Consider the following 20044-nt stretch of genomic DNA (forward strand, 5'->3'; position numbering starts at 1 on the left):
AAAAAAAGAGTACAACGTTCTTATTGGCAGGACTAAAATAATTTGCTTGTCATCATAAACACTGCTTTTTAAACTTTTTTTTTTAAAAGATTTTATTTATTCATTTGACAGAGAGACAGCCAGCGAGAGAGGGAACACAAGCAGGGGGAGTGGGAGAGAAAGAAGCAGGCTCCCAGTGGAGGAGCCCGATGTGGGGCTCGATCCCAGAACACCCCGGGATCACGCCCTGAGCCGAAGGCAGACACTTAACAACTGAGCCACCCAGGCGCCTCTGCTTTTTAAACTTCTGATCACTCCCCACGATAATATATTTTGCATCATGATCCAGTACATACATATACATTCTAATATACAAATATAATTTCATGACAAATATTTACCTCTTACCATATGTGCTCTTGTATTATTATTCTAAATTATTCCTTTAAAAAAAAAAAGATCCATCATAACCCACTCAATTTCAAAACTCAATAGTTAGAAAACCACTGCCTAAAGATATTAAGTACCAACACAGATTTTTCAAAGGGATTCCAATTAGAAATAAATAAGTACCAAGACAAATGGAAATGGAAATCTAATTGGTAGACCCTTGCTACTCAAAATATAGTTTGAGGACCAAACAGCAGCAGCAGCAGCATGTGGGAACTCATTAGAAATTTCAGGTCCCACCCTAGTCTTACTGAATCAGGACCTGCACTTTAACAGGTTCTAATTAGACTCCAACATAATTTATATGCATATTAATGTCTGAAAAACAGTAATGGTCTTTCACCCATTTGGGAGATTTTCAATTACATCTAGGTTAGATTGACAAATATTTTTATTCTTTAGTGATTTAAGGAAATGAGCCTTATTTTGCCAATTTTTGTTACTTTAATATCATAACCCTCCTCCCCTTTTAAAAAAGATTTTACTTACTTATTCGAGAGAGAGAAAGAGAGCATGAGCAGGGAAGGGGGCAGAGGGAGAGGGAGGAGCAAACTCCCTGCTGAGTAGGGAGCCAGGAAAATAAACAAATAATAATTTGTTTATATATTTACTGTATAATACCAGTTATCATACAATGGTATTTGATAAAAGCAGTTAAAATGAAAGAACTTGACCTATAAACTTGGATACATCTCAAAAACAAAGTTGAATGAAAATGCAAGTTGAAGTATATAATATATATTAAGGCCTATAAACATAGAAAACAAAATTGTTTAGGGAATAGTATAAAAGTATCCATGAAATGATAAACTTTCAATTCAGGATAAAGGTTACCTCCAGGGAAGAAGGGAGAAAGAAAAATGAAATTAGGGAGGTATATACAGGAAGATTTAACAATTTTTATAAAGTTTTATTTTTTTAAAAAATAAAGAAGCAATTAAGATATATAAATATATATAATAACAAACATATAATATATAAATTAAGCTTGAGTATTAGACATATAAAAATAAAATGAAGTGTAATACATTTCAATATACCAGTTCACTTAAAGCTTAGTAGCTACAATTCCGACTCAAATACTACTACTACAGTTCATTAGATTCAACTTCATTGTTTAAACTTCAGAGTTGTAAGAGTTATAATTTACTTGAACAAGAAATCCAAGATCTTGATTAATTATGCAAAGTAATTTAGTTTTGGTTCTAAACATTTGTTGGGTTAACTGCTGGCTGCTCAGAAATATAACAAATGCTCTTCTTTGTCTATCTAGATATGTATTAGAAGATTTGTGTTTATACCTGAAAGAAACAAACAGAAAACCCATATAGTTTAAATGTAATTTGATTCACATCATAGCATATGGCCTGAAATTCTTAAGGAAAGCTCAAATATTTGTGTCTACACTATTAACGGGGTCTGACTTATTTGGCTTATCTTCATTTGTATTAATTATGGCTTAGTTACATCACACATACCATCATTTCCGCACTCCCCGCTGCCACCACATCTTTGGGTTTTGCATCTTTGGTTCCAATGTAGGAGCCGATGGTGTCACATGACCAGGGAGAATATTGGCTATAATCATTTCCTTTGTATTTCCCAGCTACCTTCAAGTCTTCATCCAAAAACTACAGATGGGGGGAAAAATACACACACACACACACACACACACACACACACACACAGAGAGAAAATGGGTCTTATAAGTAACAACACAGAGAAAGCAGGAATTTCTTAGAACATTATACTAAAGCAACATAATGATGGTTATCTGATCTGTTTCAACAGAAGATTTTTGTAGACTATGAAAAATATAAAACAAATGAAGAAAGATGTTTAGCTTTTACCCTTTGTTAGCAAACAAGTATCTCAGTATCTTTCAAGGAATCAAGCCAGGATTTCTGAGGTTTGCTCATCCTCTTCTTCATCGGATGGAAGTCAACACAAGCTATTATGTATCAGGCCCTACTTTGCTGGACATTCCTCATTGTTTCTTTCAGTAACATTCCAGGTAAACAAGAGCATTAAAAACTACTTAAAATGTAACTATATCATGCATCATGATACAGTAACTTTTTTACTGAAATCTCTTTAATAGCATTAATTCATATTTTAAATAAATTCTGGTCCTTAGGTTGATTCTGTGAAGTGAAAAGGGTAAGATACTGAATCTTCTCAAGATGAGTTCTGAAATTATATAATAACAGAACAGCTATTCTAGGTCTAAAGTATTTTCATTAAAATCACAATATTCACATTTGTGTAAAGTTTTACGGTTTTCAAAGTGCTTTTATGTATACTACCTCATATGTTCCTTGGTCCATGTGAGAACACAGCTGATCTAAGGCTATACCATTATAGGGCAGTACCAGAACTAGAACTTTAAAATTATTGCTTTCACTTTATCACAATATATATACATTGATATACTGATAACGTAGGCTCTATTGATATACCTAAGTGGCTCTATGCCTCCCCCAACTAAAAAAAAAACAAACCTCTTTTTTGAGTCATCATTACTGGTTTTCTATAATGACAAAGGGTTTTGCTGTCCATAAATATTGTTCATTTTCAACCATAACTCCCATTTCTATTGTTTATAAACCGTTTTTATCCTATCTCATTAAAAAATGTTTATCTCCTTTATTTCTCCTTCACATGTAAACTTCATATAGAACAGCTAGCTTTTTAAAGATATGACCTACTAACAAGAGTGCTTACCCTGCCCCACCCTAATATATTATGTGGCTGTTAAAAAGAATGAGATGAATTCACATACTGACAAAGAAAGACATCCAGGATAATCGGTTAAGTAAAAACAATAAACAAAAAAAAGTAAATATAAACAAAACCTCAGGATATATTACTAAATCATCCTACTGGTTAGTTCATGCACACAGAAGTTGAAATATATTTAGAAAGTTGAAATTTATAATAAACTTACAACGATACAGAAAATGAGATTTTGGAGAAATTTCTCTATTTTATGTATTTTTATAATGTATGAATTTATTTTTATTTGAGAGAGAGCAAGAAAGAGAGAGAACAAGCGGGGTGGGGAGGAACAGAGGGAGAGGAAGAAGCAGGCTCCATCCTAGAACTCCAGGATCATGAACTGAGCCAAAGGCAGATGCTTAACCAACTGAGCCACCCAGGTGCCCCATAATGTATGAATTTAATACAATTATATGTAGGTTGTTTATAATCAGAACTCAAGTTTGAATATACAGCTTTGTATGTTAGTAACTAAAATAATTCTAGATAAAGTTCCTTAATAGCAAGGCGTTATTATAATATTTATTAAAAGTAAAAAAAATAGCAAATACAAACAATTATTATTTACTGAATGCCTGACATGGGCCGGATGCCTAATGTCTCATTAAGTCTTTACCAAACCACTACGAAGTGGGCTTTATTATGCTGGATTTACAAATGGAGAAACCTGAGCTTCAGAGTTTAGGGAGGCTGAGTAACTTAGAAAACATCACACAGAGTGACACAGCTGAACTTCAAAAATAAGTATGTTTGATTCCAAAATTAGCTTACTTTTTGCAATGTCACATCAGTTAAAAAAAAAAAATTAGTATAGTATCACAAGGTTCTAGGAGGACTCTAACATATAATGTTTGAAAAAATGTAATATTTATACTTAAAAGTAAAATTACATTAATAGAAGATGTTGACTTTCCTAATAAACCTACACCGTGGAAAATTCATATAAAGTTTATATAGAAAAGCTAGATAACGGTCAACAACTTTTATTTAGTAGACCACTTTCAAAGACCCAAAATATTACTGTTTTTTATATGCAATGTGATGCACTTCACTTTTCACTGTTCATTATTCGTAATTTGTCAGACAGCAATGTTGTTTAGAATCATAACTCTATCCATTAAGGATGTAAGACATTTTCTCTACATAATATCAATTGCAACCTTGCTGAGAAAACTGAATGGATTTTTAAAAAAACTTATACACACTATGGTTGAGGCAGTACATACAATCAACACACCAAAATAAATAAATAAGATGAGCAAAGCAAAAGCTGGCTTTTTGAAAAAACAAAATTCATAAATTCCTAGCAAGACTGACCAAGAAAAAAGTTATTACCAATATCATAAGTGGGAAACTGAACACCACTATACACCACGTACACACAAGACAACATTCATTCATGATAACAATCAGCACTGTCCCGTAGAAACACAAAGATAGTCCCCAAGATTATGGTTTAAACCCTGCAGTACATTAACTAATTTATTCTAGCAACTTCGTATTAGTGGTTTTTCCTCTGCCTTTCACACTGCCATATTAGCCTGTCTCTCTTCTTTGAATCAACTTTACCATCCTACTATTTTCCTCATTACTGAGTTAAATAAATCCTTGACAAGTCTCACTTACAAAAAGTCTAAACTAATAATAGAAGGGAATTATTAAGTTGATAAAGATCATCTACCACAAAACCTACAGCAAACATCATAATGGTAAATTATCAAAAGTTCTACTTGCTCAAAGACTAGAAATAAGTCAAGAATACCTGCTGTCATCCCTTTTATTCAGTATTAAACTGGAGGATCTTAGCTAGCACAAGGTAAGAAAAAGGAAAAGACATAGAATTGAAAAAGAGAAAGTCAAATGTTCATTATTCACAGAGGATCTGATTGTGTGTATAGGTAATTCAAAAGAATCCACTAACAAATACTAGAACCAAAAAGGAAATTCAGCAACACTGCTGAATACAAGGGTCAATACATAAAAATCTACTTAATTTCTCTGTATTAATAACAAAATGAAATTTTAAAAAGGATTCCATTAGTTTCAAAAAAACATCAGTTATCTAGAAATGTTTAAAGATATGCAAGACACTAAAAACTGAGAGAAATTAAGTAAGATTCAAGTAAATGAAGGGAATACAATGTTCTTGGAGACTCAATATTGTAAAGATGTCACTTCTCCCTAAATGGATCTAAAACGATGCCCAATAGAAATATAATGAGACCTACATATATAATTTTTAAAATTTCTAGCAGCCACATGAAAAAAAGAAACAGGTAAAATTAACTTTAATAATACATTCTATTTAATCTAACACATCCAAAGTATTGTCTTTTTTTTTTTTTTTAAAGTAGGCTCCATGCCCACCGTGGATCCCAACAAGGGACTTGAACTTATGACCCTCAGATCAAGACCCTAGCTGAGAAATCAAGAATCGATGCTTAACCAACTGAGCGACCCAGGGCACTCCTAAAGTATTATCATTTTAATATGAAATTAAGAAATATATTAATGAAAAAAAGGAAAAACATATTAATGAAATATTTTACTGCTGGGGTGTACTAAATCTTCAGATCCAGTGTATGTTTTATGCTTACAGTATAAATGAATTTGGACTAGCCACATTATTTTAAGCACTCATTAGCAATATGTGGCTAGTGATTACCATACTGGACAGCACAGGTCCAGAAATTCAATATAACCTCAATAAAAATTGCAGCAGATATTTTTGTGAACATCAACATGCTAATTTAAAAATGTTTGGAAATGGCAAGGACTAAGAACAGGAAAGGTTAACACTGAAAAACAAAACTGGAAAACATACATCACCACATACTAAGATATATTATAAAACTATACTAAGACAATGCGGTGTTGGTGCAAAGACAGAGAAACAGATCAATGAAACAGAACAGAGTCCAGAAACATTTACAGTCACCTGATTATGATTACAGTGACTTCAGGGCACTAGGGAAAAGATGGTCTTTTCATTAAATGGTGCTAGGTCAAGGAGATATCCTTTGGGGAAAAAAATGGATCTTTACTCCTAACACAGTAACAAGAATCAATTCTAGATGGATTGTAGATCTAAATGTAAAATAAAATAAACCTAAGAAGAAAACATAGGAAAATATCTTCGTAAAATTAGAAATAGCCAAGATTACTTAAGACACACAACAAACAACTGAAGGAAAAATTGATAAATGGAACTAAAAATGATGTGCTTACTTACTTCCTCTTGATGAAAGGTAGGAGGCAATGTTGGGGAAGGTGCAAAAGGAGGTGGAGAGATAACCTTCCTTTCCTCTAGCTGGGCCATTATTTCCTTTCGTCTGCGATGGAGCTCATCTAGACTAGGATGGGGCTGAGCAGGAGGAGGAAGCCGGCTATAAGGAGGGTCCTGGAAATGCAAAGATTAGTAAAAACTGAAAAAGAATTTCAAAACACATTAACTCATTTAGCACATATTTTAAATAGGTAGCTGCCTGTGTACTCATTTCAGTATCTGAACATACTAAGACTTAATAAAACAAAGCAAAATAAAACAAACCCCCCCAAAACGCTGAGGTTTTCCCAAAGAGCTAAATTTAAATTTCTTTTCCTTGGCCAGAGACCATAATTTCCAAATACAGTTGACCCCTGAACAATACGAGCTGAACTGTACAGGGCACTTAGACATGGATCTTTTTCAACAAAAACAGTTCTGGAAATATATTTTCTCTAACAATTTTAATAACCTTTTCTCCAGCTTACATATTGTAAGAATACAGTATATAATGCATGTAACATACAAAATATGTGTTGACTGTTTATGTTGGCCTCTGGTCAACAGTAGGCTATTAGTAGTTAAGTTTTTGGGGAGTCAAAAGTTATACGTGGGTTTTCAATTGTATGGGGGGCATTGTGCCCCTTAATGCCTGCATTGCTCAAGGGTCAAATGTAGATCTAGAAATGTTAGTAAAACTATCTCAAGTTCAGAAACTAAGAAGGGTTAGTGGGAGTGGGGTGGGATTTTTTTCCCTTTAATAGTTAAAAAACCCCAAAACAAAAAATCAACCCTAACCAAATCATGAAAAGATGAGAAAAAAGGAGGGGGGAAGCTTTCTCATAAAAAAGAATTGATCAAAGGGTTACTACCATGGCAAAAAGGTAAATCACTGCAACCAATAATCAAATTAAACGGTATAATAAGAAAAAAAACCCAGCATACTCTCATGTACGAAGGTCTGATCTGAGCTGGATGAGGAGCCACGGGATAGTAACCCTCCATCTGCTGGTATCTTTCTCTGGAGTCTGGTACATAGGATGGTACTGCTGCAGGTGGAATCTCAATGGGTATAGGGCTTTCTCGGAAAATCTCCTCTCTTGCGTAAGACTGAGCAGGGTATACTCGGCGGCCATCATAGTGTGGTGGGTACATAGGTGGGTACTGTTGTGGCTGTGTGCCATACTGAGAGTTTACTACACGATCTTGGAGATATGGTGGATAATGATCCAAGTAGGGAGGACCAGGTTCAGGAGCAGATGGTGGAGGTCTGACAAAACGAGATACACACTGTGGTGGTGTAGTATAGTACATACCTGTACAATACAAAAAAGGAACCAAAAGCAACAATAAGCCAATCTATTTTTCTATATTTTCCTTTTAATATACTTCAACACTAAACAATTAATAATCCACTCATTTCTTTACATGTTTTCCCCTCTGCTTATGTAGTCAGGTTAGCTTTATGAAAAATAGGCAAAAATTAACCTTAATCCTTAAAAGTCATTGATAAAACGAATCTATTGACAATCCATGACAGTAGATTGGCTCTCTCAGTTGTCTGACCATCTTTCTGGTGTGCCTTAATGCAATGCAAACATGGAAAGCAGAAGACTACATTTCCCTGAAATTCAGTTTCTACAGATCCCTTGCGCGAATTCTGAATGGGAAATGGAGTTAACAAGAAAGGAATGCGGCACACACGGGTCTGCTGCTGCAGCGCTAGGAGCTGCTGCACAGCTCTGGAGTTCTGGAGACACCAGTTGCAGAAGTAGCTTCCCAATTTTCAGACTTTGGCCTCAAGTGATGTGATCCCAGAGCATAGACAGGCCCACGCTTTCTATTTCTACTGCTTCCTTTTTTTTTTTTTTAAGATTTTATTTATTTGAGAGAGAGAGAGCGAGCCAGTGAGTGCACAAGCTGGGGGAGAGGCAGAGAGAGAGAGAGAGAGAGAGAAGCAGGCTCCCGCCTGAGCAGGGAGCCCGATGTGGGACTTAATTCTAAGACCCTGGGAATCATGACCTGAGCCGAAGGCAGATGCTTAACTGACTGAGCCACCCAGGGCCCGCCCCCCCCCTTCCTCACTAGTAACAGCAGCTACTTCTGGGACTCACTCCTGGAGGCCTAGCTTAAGCCTGCCTTTGCAGTACTTCCACTGATTCTGTAGGCACCTAAACTCCCTGCATTAAACCTCTTTCTGCTTAATACAGCAAGACGATTTCTGATCTCTGCCACTGGACCTTGACTGATACAGTGTATTTAAGGTCACTCTAACAAAAGTAGCTCAATTTTTCCTGTGGTGGATGGCCCAAAGGAAGATCCAAAAAACCATCGTATTTTTACATGTATTAATAATGCCATACCAATTTAAAAGCTCTTCCTTTGATAGCAGAGAAGACATTTCTGATTCAAAATTAAGACAGCTTCGGGAAAAGGAAATGGAGAACACCTTTAATCTACTCCAGTTTAAAAAAATAATAGCACCAGAGGGTCTCTGACAGAGATCCAACACTTTAAAAAATCAGTGTTCCTATTTTTCACAGGAATTGTATATGTGAAGCCTCAGTCATCCCCACTTCTTCACTTTCCATACCTAATATCATCATTAAAGCTGGCTAATTTTTTCAAATTTGACTATTTTCTCAAATCCCTTCTTCTTCTTTCCCACCACACTAATCCAACAATAGTCCCCTCACTCCTCTACACTAGACTGTAATCTTTGCAATCCATTCATAAATCTATCTTTTTATTCCCATATTTCTATTTAGGGCATTCCTTCATAACATCTTTTTGATTCCTCAAGTTCTCCGTGATCTCCCTTGAGTCTTGCAGTTAATCTCTACCACATTAATACTAACCACAACTGAATGCTTACTTTTTAACAGACATATATGCACACACATATACAACGTATGTAAACTCATACTATTTCTTTACTAATATTTTTTTTGTTTTTTTTTTTTAAAGATTTTATTTATTTATTCGACAGGATAGAGACAGCCAGCGAGAGAGGGAACACAAGCAGGGGGAGTGGGAGAGGAAGAAGCAGGCTCATAGCGGAGGAGCCTGATGTGGGGCTCGATCCCATCACACCAGGATCACGCCCTGAGCCGAAGGCAGACGCTTAACCGCTGTGCCACCCAGGCGCCCCATTTCTTTACTAATATTGATTCTACACTATTAACTCTCTACAGTATGTATGCTGCATTTTTTCATATATATTACAGGGTCCCCCAAAAATATAAGGTGATAAATGAAAGCAAGAAAAGCATACTGTGTGTAATTTATACCCACTGTAACATTAAATTCTTTTTCATGCTCAAAGAAAATTTTGGTAAGGAATATATATATTGCCTTAGTTAAGCAAATTTCTACTGTCTACTTGGGTGACTTGTTATTTCCATAAATATATATGCGCATATTTAATACACAACTAGCTCAGTGATGGGCAGTTTGCTTTATATACCTCTGTTAATTTACTTATGCTATACTATTTAGTTGATCATGAAATCTCTTTTTCCGAAGTATTACATAAATGCATTTATTTTCCTTGAGGCTGCTGCAAATATGATCACTCTTTCTTGGAACTGTTCTCTTAACTCCTAAGAAAAGACAGCAACATAAATAAAAGATCATTACCCTGCTGATAAGGTGCTGGTTCAAATGGTGGAGCAGCTCCTCGAGGATCCTGATAGTAAACATCTGTCTGTTGTGCTGGATATAACTGAGAGCCTCGTGGTACCATCTGCAGTGGTTTGGTGACTGGCATAGGAGGCAAGTCTGTCGGCCCCCTTGGAGGTACAGGATGTGGATTCACAGGTAAGGCAGAAATACTCTTAGGGACAGATTCTAGCCTAAAGGAGTAAGATTCTACAAGTCAAGTTTAAGGTCTCGAAAATACTTCTAATATACACCAACTGCTATATGTTTTTTTTTTTTTTTTTAAAGCCTTAATTTGGGAAACTTTTCCCCCCAATAGTCCTTTCTTCTACAAATTTCATAAGCTTTGATCTTATTTCACTTACGCTGCTTCTTAAAAATCACTAGCACAGGAAATAAAAAATAAAATAAAGCCAAAAATGAAGTATTTGTTTTTCTTTTTTTTAAAAAAAGCATTGATTATTCTTTCTTCCCTCTACTTTGTTTGTAAAGGAGAAACTTTAAATAAAAGTTAGGAAAAATGACGTACAGGTCAGGAGGAGATCCAGGGGCACTACTGCTCAGATGATCTATCTTTCCCGGTTTCAGACTAGAATCGTAGGTGGCGTCTGTCCCTCGTGGAATCAGCTGTGTTACTGTATTCCCTGCTGACACAATTCCATTTGGCAGAGCAGGGGTTTTTCTGCTAGGCAGATCCACTGCACCTTCATCTGGAAGGACAGATGCTGAAGGCAGGCCCACCTCATTAAGCTGACCCAAAGAGGCACTCAGGGGTCTTCTGGGAACTAGGCGTTTGTTCATTTTACGAAACCTATATAGAAAGCAAAGTCACACACCAAAAGCCAAAATTATAAAAGGAAAACCAAGAACTAAAATGTATTTGAGAAACAGATACAAAGGAAAAGATACTAAGAACATTACTTTCTAGAAATTCTCTTGAAACACTGGCTATAGCTACCAACTTGAAAACTTGTGTGTGTAGATAAAATCTGAGATAAAATCTCAGGCAACAAACTAAGTATAAAATTCCTTATAATGAGTATTTGCAACATTGCAAATCATGCTAATTAATATTTGCATTTTAACTTACTTTTATTGTAATTTCTGTTTCTGAAACATTGGAGGGGGTAGAAAAATCTTTAGAAGATTGTTTCCAAAATATCTTACATTAGCTTTCCCTCGAATGCCTTGGCATACAGTCAGCCTATATTATAAATTAACAATAAAACAAAAAGCCAGTGTGCAGAGAAAATTTACCATTTATTCTGTTAAAATTTTTAAATTAAGAGTAGTAATTTGTATCAGATATGATTCAGAGATGCTGATGCTATGTGTGCCTACACAAAACTGGAATTATTTTAAAAATGGATTAATATAAACAATATAGAATAATGCCTAAATTTAAACAGACATTGAGTCTAAAAGGCATGTAGATTCTAAATTTAACCAAAAGAAAAATATTAAGCCATCCGACTCTAGGACCCTTGTTCCTCAACAGTGAAAGCGAATCTATTTACACCAGCTAGGACACTTTAAAAAATAATCTCAGGGGCGCCTGGGTGGCACAGCGGTTAGGCGTCTGTCTGCCTTCGGCTCAGGGCGTGATCCCGGTGTTATGGGATCGAGCACCACATCAGGCTCCTCCGCTATGAGCCTGCTTCTTCCTCTCCCACTCCCCCTGCCTGTGTTCCCTCTCTCGCTGGCTGTCTCTATCGCTGTCAAATAAATAAAATCTTAAAAAAAAAAAAAAAGAATTATTTAAAAAATAATAATAATAAAAAAATCTCAAAGACAAACCCCCATAAGAATAATGCTATTTTTCCGAATGTTTCCCATATTTGACAAATTGCAGAGGGGCAGAGAGGAGACACTACTCCTCAGGTATAATCACTGTTAACAGTTTGGTACATAATCATACGGATTCTTCCCTCCATACCCTGCCTTAATATTAATATGTATGTAAAACTATTATTAACAGAAATAGGGTTGTATATGACTGCTTAATAACTTTCCTTCTACTTTGTAACTTGGATATTCCTTTATGTCAGTACATTTTAGGTTGTATCTAGTTTTTTGCTATTAAAACAATGTAGTAACAGATGCTTATGTACACGTACTTGCACCTTTGTGTGACTAAGTGACTAACCAGAAGCAGAACTATAAGTCTAATGTATGAACACTGGAAACGGTTATAATGCTCTAAAACTATTATAACTCCTAATGATAATACGAGAAATGTCTTTTTCCATTATCTCATCAAACACTGGGTAGTATCACAGTCTCTCTTAATTTGCTAGTTTAAAGTATCATTTTTCAAAAAGATTTTATTTAGGGAGGGAGTGCACAACACACATGCACACGCATGCACGGGGGTGGGGTGAAGGGATAAACAGACTCTGGCAGAGCGGGGAGCCTGACACCCCGCCCCCCTCCACCTGAGGACCCTGAAATCACGAGCAGAAACCAAGCATCCTACGCTTCATCGACTGAGCCACACAGGTGCCCCCCAAAATATCATTTTGTTTTAATTTGTACTTAACAATCAATGAAGCTGACATTGTTTTACATGGTTTTTTTTTTAGTATTCTTCTGTGAATTGCCTATATGTTCATGATCCATATATTTACTGGTTCTTCTCCTTACAGATTTGTAGTGACTCATTTTATATTAGGGATGTCAGTCCTCTGGATGTCATTTCCCCACCAATCTTTTTTTTTTTTTTAATTGTGGTGTTTGGGCCATAGCTTAAGATTTTTTATGTAATCATATTTATCAATCTCCTTTACGGATGCTGGGTTGTCTTTCAAAAATTCTTTCCTATTATAAGATTAAGTAACAACAGGAAAGATCTCTAAGTACAGTTTCCTTCTTAAAGATTTAAACCTCTAATACATTTATAATTCGTTCTGATATAAAGGTAAGAATTGAGTTCTAATTATTTTTCAAATGGATAGCAGTTGTTTCAATGTCACCTTCGTTACTGATGTGAAATGCCACCTTCAGCACAAACACTCAGTTCCTACTGTGTCCGGCATTCTTTCTAGATTTTCCGTTGTACTTCATTGATCTGTTTGTTTTTTTTTTGTTTTTTTTTAAGATTTTATTTATTTGACAGAGAGAGGCAGCGAGAGAGGGAACACAAGCAGGGGAGTGGGAGACGGAGAGGCAGGCTTCCCGCTGAGCAGGGAGCCCCATGCGGGGCTCCATCCCAGAACGCTGGGATCATGACCTGAGCTGAAGGCAGGCTCTGGCACCCTGAATTATCTGTTCTTATGCTAATACCACAGTCTGTGTGTGCACTGCAGCTCGCAATACACCTTAATAGTTGTTAGTCTAGTTCGTGGAAAACTTACCTTTTCGGAAATTTTCTGGCCATTTATACATATTTACTTTCCCAGTGAATGATTTTGTTAGGTCTTAACAATTATCATGTTAAGATTCTACTTAAGATTTCACTGAATTTACTGTTAAAGAAAAGATAAAACCTATATAATGGTGAGTCTTTTCCAAGAACACTGTACGGCTTCTTCATTTATTCAATTCTTATCTTACGTGCGAGGGTAGCTTACTAATTCAATCCTCAATAATTCTTATTAGTTTATTATTTGGTATTTATCTTTTTTGTTGTTGGTGGTAATGCCAAAGAGATCTTTAATTTCCTTTGCTTTTTAACTGGTTATATTTCCCTTTTTAGTTTATATGAGAGTAATTCATTGCTCTAAATTCATTCATTTGCTAAAATTTTCATTTCTTTTGTTTCAGTACTTCTTGAGTTTTTACATGTAATGGTTTTATGACAATTTTATTCTTTGGTTATGTACAGTGGCTACCGCTCCCAGAATGTTCAATAATAGTCTCACCACTACTAAATTTTGCCTGTCAACTTCAATGAGACTGAATCTAATATTTTACTAATCGAGCATCATGCTATCATACTAGCTTTTGACATACAATTATGTTGAGAAACTGTCTATGATAGCTTTCTTTTTTTTTTTTTTTTATTTTATTTATGTATTTGACAGAATGAGAGAGCATAAGCAGGGCAAACAGTAGAGGTAGAGGGAAAAGCAGGCTCCCCCCACTAAGCTGGGAGCCTGATGCGGGCCGATGCCAGGGCCCTGGGATCATGACCTGAGCCGAAGGCAGACACTTAACCATCTGAGCCACCCAGGCGCCCCATGACAGCTTTCTTCTATTAAAGAATTTTGGTCTATTATGGACATTTGATTTTACTCAAATGCCGTTTGGCATCTTCGCATGTAATCACATGGTATTTCTTCTCTAACCGTGAAGTAATTATTTTGTGTTACCTTTGCACCTCATGGTGTCTACTTTAATGTATTACTGAATTTTAATATTTGGGATTTTTAAAATATTAATATGTGAGATGGATTTGTATTTTCTTTAATTGTGCTATCTTTGTCAAGTTTAGTGGCAATGTTACACTGACTTTATAAAAAAAATTAAGTAGTTTTCTTTTCTTTCTACTATGTGCTGGAAAATTTAACATCATTGGAATTATCTGATCCTCAAAATTTAAAAGAATTTAAAAGAATCTGTGAAGTTACGCCGGGCAATAAAATAATTTCGTGAATAGAGCAAAGGGCAAATTTTTCAATTGGAAATACATTATTCAATTAGTTAAAATTGATGAGAATTTTTAGAGTTTTAATTTTTTTTGGTAGTGCAAATGATTCACTTCTATATTTAGTTTCCTATTTGTGGGCACGATATAATGAAAGCTGAAGAAACTGCTTCAGTTTTTTTTTTTTTTAATCTGTATTACTTTCTAAACATTTCCCATTCATTAAAGAGAAGGCAACTACTCCTTTTCTGTTTCCTAACAGTGGCAAAGTATTCTACTTAGTAACTACCTTATTTCATAACAAGTTATTAGAAGGTTGAGTTTAGTAACTTTCACTTACTTCTCCAGTTCCTCCTGTGAGTGTGCAAACGTACAGCTGGCCCCACGAGGGCATCCTCCTCTCTGCTTCATATCTCGACACATGTATGTTTTGTATTTGCTATGCTGTGGAGGCTGAGACCAAAGTTGAAACATTAGACACTGATTCAAACTAACTCACACAATTATCTAGACTGCCCAGAGCAGAAGTGTTAGAAAGCCATTCTGTCTGAAGTCTCAGAGTCCAAAAATAAATTATTTATAAAGAATGGCATCCTGATTTTTTGATCTGTTGGCATTAACTCTCAAACATGTAGCATCATATAAATCCTAGATTAAATCTGATGACGGCTTTATTATTTTCTTTCCAGGTTTATAATGGACAAATAAGCCACTGGAGTTTAGGGCTTTCCAATGTTTAATATGTGTTCTAATATTTGTTTTGGACAATGTTTAGTATAACTGTACTTACAGTTAGGTTTTCCTATGACACAACATGAATCTACAATAGGCTCTATAACGAAAAATATGCTGTAACCAATTCTCGATATGCAGAAAACATATCGAGGACTTAAAATACCACTAAACTAAATGAAATCTGATGCATTTTATCACCTATCACCAGAACTTAGAAGATTAATCTTATTATTGTTACATTCTTCATGATGTCTAATAGAACATGGAGTTAAAAATAAGTTTTTAATCTTTTATTTCTTATGATAAAGTTTGGTCTATGCTTAGTTTATTTAGGAAAACTGTATCCATATTATTCTACTCAGGATACTTTTTTAAATAAAGATTTTATTTTTAAGTACTCTCTACACCCAACATGGGAGCTCAAACTCACAACTCTGAGATCCAGAGTTGCATGCTCTACCAAGTCAGCCAGGTGTCCCCTACTCAGCAGGATACTTTTAATGTTTTTTGCCTCTCAAAGAAAAAAAAAATTGAATAATCTATTAATATTTACCTGAACCAGATAAATGAGTAAGGTTTTAATTTCACAAGCTTACTATTGCAAAATGAAAGATCTAGTGAATCTAACATAAATCCTGAGGGCAAAATAAAATTATTGGGAATAAAATGAAAAATAGCCATAACACAAACTATTACATTTTCCTGCCATATACTTCATTTAAAAGTATCTGAAGAAAATTTGGCCCGCTTGCACAACAGACATTATATGAATGAAAAATGTTAAACTACTACTACAGAAAAAGCATTTACAAATATGTGAACAGTACTGGACAGATACAGCATTGAAAAGTGATATATATTGTCAAACTAAATGTAACAGTAACCAAAGAGAATCATTTTATTTAACATAGAACGTTTAGCACAGAATCAAATGCTGCTATATATCCAATGTGAAAAATGACTCCAGTACAACAACAGATCGACAGGATTATTTAGTTCCACTGTTGCCAGATAAAATTACTACACGAATCCATTAAACTGGCTGTAAGCCATGTTAAACTAATTTAGAGTTTCTACAGTCAGAGTCTCAAAATATTCACGTCACCTTGTTGGTTGTGTTTGTAGCAGTCATAGCCTCCGCAGTGGCTTACTTCTACACTCCCAACTTCCCCCTTACCTGCTGTTGATCTGCTCCCTTTTTGCTATGGTTCTGGATATAGTCTACTAGCCCATGTACCACGGTCCGCACAGCAACCAGCCCGTTTTCTAGCTGCTCCCAAGTAGGAGGAGGAGCATCTACACAACAAATTAAAAAGATATTATTTAATATTTTGCCCAAAACTAAACTAATAAAAGAGTTAGTGTCAGCCCTTCAGTGAAATAAAAAGTTAGGCTTCACACAACTTTTTAGGTAATAACGTATTCACCTGAACATCATTTTAAGGAATGGATTATAAACTAAAATAACTACAGAGACAGGGGAGGTAACATAAAGAAATTAAGCAGGCCAGACAATAAATGGCAACCACCAGTAGACACTCAGTGTTGGGAATGACAACACAGAGACAGACTGTGCTGAACTGGAGAGTATTTAAGGTTATGGTCACTATTCAACTTTAGCTGATTGCTGTTATGTGACGATGCAAGGCTGGAACTCCAGATACACTGCTGTTTCCCAGAGAAAACTAAAATTTGAGATTTTCATGTAAAATTATCCAGTTTTAAGTTTTACCTAAACAATTTAGAATATTGTGCAGACCACCACTGTGTGGGCCAAACAAAACTTCACTGTGAACTAGCCAATTTGTAATGTCCATTTTGAAATTCTGCATAAATCAAGTATTGGTAAACAGTGTGTTTAAAAAGTTTTAACAGGGGCGCCTGGGTGGCTCAGTCGTTAAACATCTACCTTCGGCCCAGGGTGTGATACCAGGATCCTGGGATCGAGCCCCGTATCAAGCTCCCTGCTCCGCTGGGAGCCTGCTTCTTCCTCTCCCACTCCCCCTGCTTGTGTTCCCTCTCTCGCTGCCTCTCTCTGTCAAATAAATAAATAAAATCTTAAAAAAAAAGTTTTAATAGAAGAGTCACTATATAAAGCAACTCTGCTATATATCCTCTTCATTTAATATTTGTCCAGTGCCAGTGCTGAGATTTTATAAAGGAAAAGTTCACCACAAATATGAAATGTTCTCTAAGAGAAAATATAAAAAGAAGTGAGAACACAAATATAGAGATGACTTCCTGTTGGAGACATTCTGAAAGACTTCTAGGCAATGGCTGTGAATGAGGCTTTGAAGGACACATGGAGTTTCACTTGGGAAAAAATGAAGATACAGAGAAGGTGACAAGAACAGTCATACAAAAAAGTATTGTCTGGAACACCTACTGAGTCCCAGGTATTGCTCTAGTTGCTAGGGAAGCAAAAGTGATCAAGACAAAAAACCACTATATCCAAGGAGAGGAGACAGACAATAAATAAGATAATAGAAATATAAACAATTTAGATAATGAGGACTTGAATCAATGGAGCAAAGGGTATGTATAAAATTTTAGACTGGGTGGCCTGAGAATGTCTCCTTGAGGAGGTTATATCTGATTAAAGACCTGAAAAAAGGGGATGAGTGTGCCTTGTGGATATATTAGGACAAAAATGCTCTAGGAAAAGAATAAGTGGAAAGGCCCTGATGTGAAAGTATGCCTGGCACGTTCCACAGAGGTGAAACTGGAAAGAAATGAATTAGGTGGAAAAGAATGGGAGATAAGCTTAGAAAGAGGTAAAGAATCCCAGATAATGTGAGGCTTGGTAAGTCACGGGAAAGATTTTTGATTTTACTGAACAATGGAAAGCACTGGAGATTTTTTTTAAAAGATATTTATTTATTTATTTGACAGAGAGAGAGAGCGAGCGAGCGCATGCACACATACAAGCAGCAGGAGCAGCGGGCAGAGGGAGAGGGAGAAGCAGACTCCCCACCAAGCAGGGAGCTGGACGTGGGGCCCAACCCCAGAACCTGGGGATTATGACCTGACCCAAAGGCAGATGCTCAACCAACTGAGCCACCCAGGCGCCCCTGGAGATTTTTTAAGATTTTATTTATTAATTTTTAGAGAGCAGGCAAGTCAGAGTGCACATGTGTATGCGAGCAGGGAGAGGGGTAGAATCTGAAGCCGACTCCGTGCTGAGTGTGGAGCCAACACAGAGCTCAACCAGTTCTGGAGAATTTTTGAACAGACGGGTAACAGGATCACTCTAGCTCCTATGCTAAAACCAGACGAACAATTGGAGGCTATTCTGTAATCCCTGAAGAGAGATGAAGATGGTAGCAGTGAAGGTGACAAGCAGAGGGATTCTATAGATGGATTTTAAAGGGAAGGGCCTACAGGGTATGCTGGTGGATCAAATGTACAAAATGTGAAAAGAGCTGAAGAAGTCTCCAAGGTGCTTAGACTGAGGTAATGAAGTTGCCACTAAAAGGAATGGGAGGTGGAGTGAGGGTGGTGCTTGGAACTCACTGTTGGACAGATTAAGTTTGAAATCCTTTTTGTTTTTTTTTAAGATTCTTTTAATTTATTCATTTGAGAGAGAGAGAGAGAGAGGCAGAGAGAGGACAAGCAGGGGTAGAGGCAGAGGGAGAAGGAGAAGCAGACTCCCCGCTGAGCTGGGAGCCCAACGTGGGGCTCGAGTCCAGGACCTGGAGATCATGACCTGAGCCGAAGCCAAACACTTAACCATCTGAGCCACCCAGGTGCCCCTAAGTTTGGAATTCTTACTACATATTCAAGTAGGCCTGCTGGATGTTGAGCAGGCAGGCGGATATACAAAAGAATTCAGGAAGAAGGTTTGGGCTAGATATACTTACTACATGTTTCACAGACTTCTAAATCAATTGCAACACACACCATTATTTCATGTGCCACCAAAATAAGATTGTTGATTAAATTACATGTCATTACTTACATAGATGCATCCCAATTTCAGAAATGTTAAGATTGAAAGAAATGTGGGCGTCAGAACTGATGAAATATAGTAAATTTGTGAGTGATATAAATATTTAAAGGTATGAGACTAGATGATATTATCTAGGGAATGTGTATTAGAAAAGGGATACATTTATTAAACTCTCAGAGCAATCAAAAAGTGAGAGGCTATGGAGATGAGAAATTAGCAAAGGAGGTTCAGAGGAGGTTCCAAAAAAATGAGAAGGAAACTAGAAAATGTGGTGGCCTGGAAGCCAAATGAAGAAAGTGTTAAGAGGATCAGAAAGTGAACAACATTAAATGCTGCAAACAGGTCAAATAAAATGAGAACCAAGAACTGATGTCTGGAATTAACTACATGGAAGTAACCTGTGACCCTGACAAAACAGTTTTGGTTGAACAGCAGAGATAAATGCCTGACTGGAGTGAGTTCAAGAGCATGTTTTGGTTTTTGTTTTTTTTTTAAAAGGAGAAAAACAGAGTAATAGGTAGATGGCAAATGCTGTCCAAGTAGGTTATATTGACAGGAGTAATAGGATGTTTGTATGTTGACAGAAATACTCCAGTAGAGAAGGAAACCTGATGATATAAGAAATACAGGATACTTGACAAGA

At 36.2% G+C, this 20044-nt stretch overlaps 1 protein-coding gene across 5 annotated transcripts in view; it reads right to left on the bottom strand.

Annotated features, from left to right (window-relative positions):
- Positions 1-20044, bottom strand: part of RC3H1 (ring finger and CCCH-type domains 1) — an 83324-nt gene that overhangs the window by 13232 nt on the left and 50048 nt on the right. For all 5 annotated transcript variants that reach the window (XM_048225321.2, XM_048225320.2, XM_048225319.2 and 2 more), the window contains exons 8-14: positions 16630-16748; positions 15058-15170; positions 10662-10943; positions 10112-10326; positions 7418-7788; positions 6440-6607; positions 1908-2060 (exon numbers count right to left, since the gene is read on the bottom strand). In XM_048225321.2, coding sequence (XP_048081278.2) covers positions 1908-2060; positions 6440-6607; positions 7418-7788; positions 10112-10326; positions 10662-10943; positions 15058-15170; positions 16630-16748 — 1421 coding nt within the window. The remainder of the gene's footprint in view (positions 1-1907; positions 2061-6439; positions 6608-7417; positions 7789-10111; positions 10327-10661; positions 10944-15057; positions 15171-16629; positions 16749-20044) is intronic.

The sequence above is a fragment of the Ursus arctos genome, unplaced genomic scaffold, assembly GCF_023065955.2.
Source record: "Ursus arctos isolate Adak ecotype North America unplaced genomic scaffold, UrsArc2.0 scaffold_2, whole genome shotgun sequence".
In the NCBI taxonomy this organism is placed as follows: domain Eukaryota; kingdom Metazoa; phylum Chordata; class Mammalia; order Carnivora; family Ursidae; genus Ursus; species Ursus arctos.